The 7,316-nt window shown below is 41.5% G+C and overlaps 1 protein-coding gene across 1 annotated transcript; it reads left to right on the top strand.

Annotated features, from left to right (window-relative positions):
• Positions 1–3,767: 3,767 nt before the first annotated feature.
• On the top strand, positions 3,768–7,061 carry LOC102759486 (complement factor H; the record flags this gene model as incomplete). The annotated part of the gene is made up of 4 exons (XM_006768235.2): positions 3,768–3,987; positions 4,799–4,975; positions 6,484–6,657; positions 6,879–7,061. Coding segments are annotated over exons 1-4 (754 nt in total), but the record flags the coding sequence as incomplete, so codon positions are not given.
• Positions 7,062–7,316: the final 255 nt, after the last annotated feature.

Below are 7,316 nucleotides of genomic sequence, written 5' to 3'. Positions count from 1 at the left end.
TTTTCCCCCCAAAGGAAAGGAGCCTCAGCCCAGCCAGTGTCTCTCAGCTGGTTGGACATCATACCAGGCACCAAGAGGACCAGTTCATTAAAAGTCAGGGCACATGGCCTGGTAATGGGCTCATTCGCCAGTAGGGGGCGTGCAGGAGGCAGCAGATAGATGTTTCTCTCTCATTGTGGATGTTTCTCTCTCTCTCTCTCCCTTTGCCTCTGATTCTCTCTAAAAACAAACCATATGAAAAACATTGAAGGCCAAGAATGTGTGGAATTCTTGGTCTTGGTGGTGTGGTCTGTTGTGAGTTTACAAAAAAATCACTGCTGTCCTACAGACAGGACCCTGCACTGTGTGGACACACTGGGTGGTGTCCATAGGCCCCTAGGACTGCAGTTGGGTGAGAACAAAGAGAAAACGAAAGTCACAGGGACATGCAGGCAGAGCTATTCCCATGTAAATCCCCTGGTTGAGAAAGAACCTCACACACGTTTTCAATAAGTGATTAATTTAAAAATTAGGATCTTGGAGCCAATTTTTAACTTTATAAGGAAAGTTGGACAAGAACTAATTATGAAATTGAAACCATTCATGGGAATTGAGGGCATTAGCCTTTGAAATTTGATATCTACCCAGTGACCTCAGTCAACTACCTACTGGGTATTATCACTTAAATTCAGAGCCACACTTGGAAAGGGCTCATGATGCAGATTTAACCCCAAACAGCAGCCCTGGAAGATCTGCACTAACACATATCCGGGGAGCCCACCATGCTGTTACCAGTCACGGTCATCCTCACCCTGTGGGTCTCCTGGGCTCATGGACAAGGTGAGTTGAAACTGACGGGAATATTTAACTTCCTTCGTAGGTAGGACTTTCCCCCTTTTCATTTGTCTTTGATTTTTTTTTTAATCCTCACTGGAGGATATTTTTTCCATTGATCTTTAGAGAGTGAGTAGAAGGGAAGGAGAAGGGGGAGAGAGAGAAAGAGAGGCACTGGGAAACATTGATGTGAGAGAGACATATGGACTGGTTGCCTCCTACACATGCCCCAACTTGGGCATGGGATCCAACCTACAAAAAAATTATGTGCCCTTGACCGGGAACTGAAACAGGGACCCTTTTTCTATGGGCCACTGAGCCAACTGGCCAAGGCTGTCTGTAATATTTGAATGAATTGACTTGAAAACAAAATAATCCTTGGGAACTATCAGGGATTCTGCTGAGGAAGGGGGAGAATTTTAGGTGGAGATTGGGCCAGAGTGATGGCTGAAGCGATGCGGAACAGAGGACAGGTCTGGGATGCATTTTGGTGGTAGCAAACACAGGTAACATTACTGAATGTTAGGTATCAGAGTAATTGTCAAGGGACTCACATGTTTGTTTTAAACTAGAGGCCGGGTACACGAATTCATGCATGGGTGGGGTCCAGTCTCTCGGTCCCCATCTCGGCAATCAGGCCAGCCTGGGGGAGGGGCCTGATAAGGGATTGATTATGAATATTGACGGTTTACAGATTCATTTTGAATGTAAATAATTGATGTTTGGTTTACTAAACTTCAAGGAAAATGTTCAGAAAAACGATCTTTTTCTCTTTTTTTCTATTACGTCTTAAAATTCTTTTCTTGACGTTATTGGGGTGGCATTGGTTAATAATTGGTGGTGGGAAAAATGGACAGATACAAGCAGAAAAATGAAATTGGACCACCTTCTTACACCAAAAACAATAATAAATTAAAAATGGATTAAAGACTTAAATGTAAGGTGTGAAACGATAAAAATCCTAGGAGAATTCATAGGCAGTCAAATCTCAGACATTTCTCCCAGCACGATCTTGTCTGATATAGCTCCTCAAGCAAGGGAAACAAAAGAAAAAAAATAAGCAAATAGGACTACGTGAAACTAAAAACTTTTGCACGGCATCATCATCATTTTCTTTGGCCTAAAAATCTCTATTAACCTTAGAGAGAGGACTGGAAAGAAACTTAAGATATAGAAGCTTAACTCTTACCAAAAAAATTTTGCTTTGCCTTTTATATTCAGTCTTCCATGTAACATTATGAAGATTTTTAGTCAGAATTGCATCTATATGATCGCTGCAGTGGACATCTATTTTTCTCTTTATTCAGCTCTCTCCTGTGGCAGCCCTCCCACAGTGCAACACCCAAGCCCAAAAGGTGTGCTCTGCTTCCCTGGAGAGAAATGATCCTTTTATGTTTGTTTTGGGGAGTTCTTTTCTGTTCATTTTGGTTTTTTCCTTTTTTTTTTTCTTTATAAAGACTTTTTTTTTTTTTTAGTCTTTAGTTTTAGGTTCACAGAAAAATTAAGAAGGTACAGAGATTTCACATATATCCCTTGCCCCCATACATGCATGATCTTCTCTGTTGTGAACATCCCCTATAGGCTGGTACATTTGTCACAACGGATTGACACGTCATAATCACCCAAAGTTCACTCTTGGTGTTGTACATTCTATGGGTTTGGACAAATGTCTAGTAATAATGACATATATTTTCACTGTAGTATCGTACGGAGTAGATTTACTGGCCTAAAGATCCTCAGTGTTCCACTCAGCACTCCCGTCCCCCAACCCCTGACTATTCCAGAATTTACCAGGAGACTGAAAAATATACAGGAGTATCGGAGACACAGGAAAAAACCATTTATTTTCAGATGTTTCACATGTGCTAGTACAGTGACTCAGGGGAGACTGAGCAAACCAATATAGAGGAAGCTCTCCCGTTATACCCTTTGGTTTCTCTGTCCCCCAAATATGGGTGGGACTTCCGGACCTTTCACAGGCTTTGCAAAAAGCCCCATGTGTTGGATGGAGGCTGTGAGACCACACCTAAAGGCTTGGCCTGGTGCCAGTGCTGATAACCCCCTCTGGGGGTTGTGTATTGTTCATGGCTTATGGCTTCTGTAAAATGAGAGTATTTAGGTAAACAGGCCTTACAAGACCAGAGTGTGGAGAAAGGGGCAGTGACTTAATGACAGGATATCAAAAATGTGCATTAGGTTACTGGCACAGATTCAGATAGCTAGGCCCCCCAAAATGTCTTATTTTCCCCATCATGACAACCACTGATCTTTTTACTGTTTCCATAGTTTTGCCTTTTCCAGAATATCATATGCTGGACTCATACAGTTTGTAGCCTTTTCAGATGGCTTCTTTCGCTTAGCATTATGCATTTAAGGTTCCTCCTCGTCTTTACAGCTGGGTACCTAATTTCTTTTTAGCTCTGGATAATATTCTGCATGTATCACAGTGAATTGTCCATTAACCTACTGAATAACATCTTGGTTGCTTCCAAATTTTGTCAATTAAAAATAAGCTGCTATAGACAAAAAATAAATAAATAAAATCATAAAAATATATTTTTTCTTAAAAAAAAAAAAAGAAAGAAATAGTTGTAGCCATGGCTGGTGTGGCTCAGTTGATTGGGTGTCATCCCAAGTACCAAGAGATCGCTGTTTTGATCTAAGTCAGGGCACTTGCTGGGGTTGTGAGCATGATCCCCAGTAGGAGACATGCAGGAGACAGCCAATTGATCTCTCTCTCTCTCTCTCTCTCTCTCTCTCTCTCTCTCTCTCTCTCTCTCTCTCTCTCTCTCTCTCTCTCTCTCTCTCTCTCTCTCTCTCTCTCTCTCTCTCTCAAAATCAATAAACAATAAAAAAAAATTTAACTTAAGATATAGAAGCTTAACTCTTACCAAAAAAAATCGCTCTACTTTTTTTAATCATGCGTGTAAACTTATGAAGATTTTCAATCTCAAATGCATCTAAATGATCGCTGCATTAGAGATCCATTGTTTTCTCTTGGCCTCCCCTGTGGCAGCCCTCCCCCAGTGCAAAATGGCTTCATACCAAACCAGAAACCTAACTATGGACATGGGGACACAGCACGTTATGAATGCAGGCACCCTTTGGGCCTCATCGGGAAAGCAGAAGTGACATGTCTAAGTGGGAAGTGGACAGACCCACCTGAGTGCACGGGTAGGTGTCTCATTCTCCCCTCCCAGGCTCTGTGCAGCTTCTGTAACCACTCAGTTACTAGACTCCTGTGCAGCTGGCCTTCATTTGGTTACTCAGGTTTGTTGCTCTATCGTTTCCTATAAATCGGTTTGGGGCCGGGAGGAGGTGAGTGTAGCTCCCACCTACTCCGCAGCTACCTACATTCAGTAAGTCAAATATTATCCTCTCTTAGAGTCTAAAGGACAATGTGGGCCAGCTCCGTCTATGGAGACATTACCACATTCCCATCACCAGTGTATGCTCCTGGGATGTAGCCAGCCCCACATGGCTCAGTGGTTGATCATCAACCTATGAACTAGGAGGTGACAGTTCAAATCCCCAGTATGGGGTGTGCTGGAAGCAGTCCATTAGTGATTCCCTCTCATTAGTAATGTTTCTATCTCTCAATCCCTCTCTCTTCCCCACTGAAATAATTAAAAACATACTCAATTGAATATGTTTGATGTAATTATGGGAAACAGATTTGGACAGAAACAAAAAATATATGTACATAGTGAGTGTGGCCCGTGTGGACAAATAAAAATTTGGATGTTAGAAGTTTGGTCTGGATCATGACCTGTATGCCCATCTCCTCAGGCTTTCAATTCCACCGTCCCCACGTGACACCTTTAATAAATGTAAAATTATTCAATGTAATTGAATTTTCAACTTATAAGAAAAACATTATACAATAAGCATCAGTTTGGTGTGTATCTATTATTCTAAAATACAATTATTTGCCAACATGTACTTTTAAAGATTTACTGAAAACTCTATGTTGTTGCTTTTTCAGCAATGACTTGTCCTAGCCCACCCAGATATGACAACGCCATCCTCACAGGCCAGAAGAAGAACTCATATAAGTCAGGAGAACAAGTGACTTATCGATGTCCAAAATATTACCAAATGGAAGGATCCAATATTGTACAGTGTATGAATGGCAGGTGGATAGGAACACCCACATGCAAAGGTATTTTGGTGAATGGCTTCTGGCCATTAAAAATATGCAAAGGTATTTTGGTGAATGGCTTCTCCCATCATTAAAAAAATAGACTCAGGTTCTGGTGAGTGCTGATGAAGGAAGGTTTATGCCTCAGCAGAGAGGAACGGGATGTGCACTCAGTGCTGGGCATTGGGGCCCCAGAGCCCTCAGAGTGTGACCCCGGAAACAGCCGTGTCAGCGTCTCTTGGGAATAGTTGAAAGGCAAATACAGACTCACAGGCTCACTCAGACTCAGCATCAGAAGCTCAGGGGTTGTGACCCTGAAACCGTTGTAGCAATTCCCAGCAGGCTCTGCGCCCACTTTTGTGGGGAACCGTAGCTTCAGCCTCTTATTACTTTATATCCACCCGAGTCTCCCCAGTGAGCTGCACAGTGCTCACTGCAGTGCCCTTAAGCACTCACATTATTGGAGTATTTCTTGTAAATATATTTTACTCTTATTTTTCCTCAAGTTCTGTGTGAATCTTTTGATGTTTAATCTTTATTGTTGAAAGTATTACAAAAATCCATTTTTCTACCCATTGACCCCTTCTGTCCTGGCCCTGGCCACTCCCCAGTCTTTCACCCCCCTGTTGTTTGTGTCCATGGGTTATGCATGTATGCATACAAAGTCTTTGGTTGTCTCTTCCCACTCCGTCATCCCTCTGAGATTCCACAGTCTGTTGCTATTTGGATCTTTTAAGTGATGATCTTTTCATTCAATTATATGATATCCCTCAAAGCCTGTTAAGAAATAGAGTTCCTGTCTAAGAAAGAGGCTATTGTCGCTTATTTTCCAAGGGCCTAAAATAAACATTCAAAAACATGATGTTTGAGAAACACATTTTGATGACAAAAAAGGTATTTATGATGAATATCTAGGGTTTAGAAATTCATTTTGAATTTATATAATTGATGCTTGGTTTACTAAACTTAAAGGAAAATATTCAGAAAAGCTATCATTTTCTTTTTTCAATCACTTTATAAATTCATTTTAATTTTTATTGAATGTGTTGGGATGGCATTTGGTATTAAATAGTGCTGGGAAAATTGGACAGGCACAAGCAAAAAATATGAAATTAGACCACCTTCTTAGGCCAAAAACAAAAATAAACTCAAAATGGATTAAAGACTTAAATGTAAGGTGTGAAACCATAAAAATCCTAGAAGAAATCATAGGCAGTCAAATCTCAGATATTTCTCTCAGCACTGTATTTTCTGATATATCTCCTTGAGCAAGGGAAAGGAAAGAAAAAAATAGACTACGTCAAACTAAAAAGTTTTGCACAGCATAATCATCATTTTCATTGGCCTAAAAATGTCTATTAACCTTAGAGAGAGGATGGGAAATATATTTAAGATACAGAAGCTTAACACTTACCCAAAAAATTGCTTTATCTTTTTTCAGTCTTGCATGTAAACTTGTGAAGATTTTCAAGCTCAATTGCGTCTAAATGATCGCTACCTTAGAGATCCATTGTTTTCTATTTATTCAGATGTCTCCTGTGGCAGCCCTCCCTCAGTGCAAAATGCCTTTATACCAAACCAGAAGCCTAGGTATCAACATGGGGACATAGCGCATTATCAGTGCAGGCACCCTTTGGGCCTCCTTGGGAAAGCAGTGGTGATATGCTTAAGTGGGAAGTGGACAGACCCACCTGAGTGCAAGGGTGACTGTCTCATTCTCCCCTCCCAGTCTCTGTGCAGCTTCTGTAAGCACTTGGTTACTAGACTCCTGTCCAGCTGGCCTTCATTGGTTACTCAGGTTGATTGCTCTATCATTTCCTGTAAATCCGTTTGGGGCCGGGAGGCGGTGAGAGTAACTCCCACTACTCTGAAGCTCCCTTAAAATCAACTTCTCACTCAATAAACCAACAATATTCTCTCTTAGAGGCCACAGGACAATGTGGGCCCCCACCTGCTATTGACAATGGAGACATTACCACGTACCCATTAGCAGTCTACGCTCTCTGGTCTTCAGTGGAGTATCAATGCCAGGCCTCCTATCAACTTAAGGGAAACAGGAGAATAATGTGTCGTGATGGACAGTGGTCTGAGCCACCCAAATGCTTAGGTAAGTCCTTTAATATTCCTTTGGACTCTGAGAAAATCAGTTTTACTGATTATGATAAAATTTTGATGAATTAATAAACAATTCTAGCCCTAACCGGTTTGTTCAGTGGAAGAGCTTTGTTCTGAGACTGAAGGGTTCCAGGACTGATTCTGGTCAAGGGCACATGCACAGGTTGCAGGCTCCATTCCCATTGTGGGACGTGCTGGAGGCAGCCAGTCATGATTCCCTCTCATCATTGATGTTTCTATCTCTCAT

This window comes from Myotis davidii, unplaced genomic scaffold (assembly GCF_000327345.1).
Source record: "Myotis davidii unplaced genomic scaffold, ASM32734v1 scaffold2403, whole genome shotgun sequence".
Taxonomy (NCBI): Eukaryota; Metazoa; Chordata; class Mammalia; order Chiroptera; family Vespertilionidae; genus Myotis; species Myotis davidii.
Note: the sequence above shows the minus strand (reverse complement) of the source record. Positions and strands in the feature narration are given on the sequence as shown.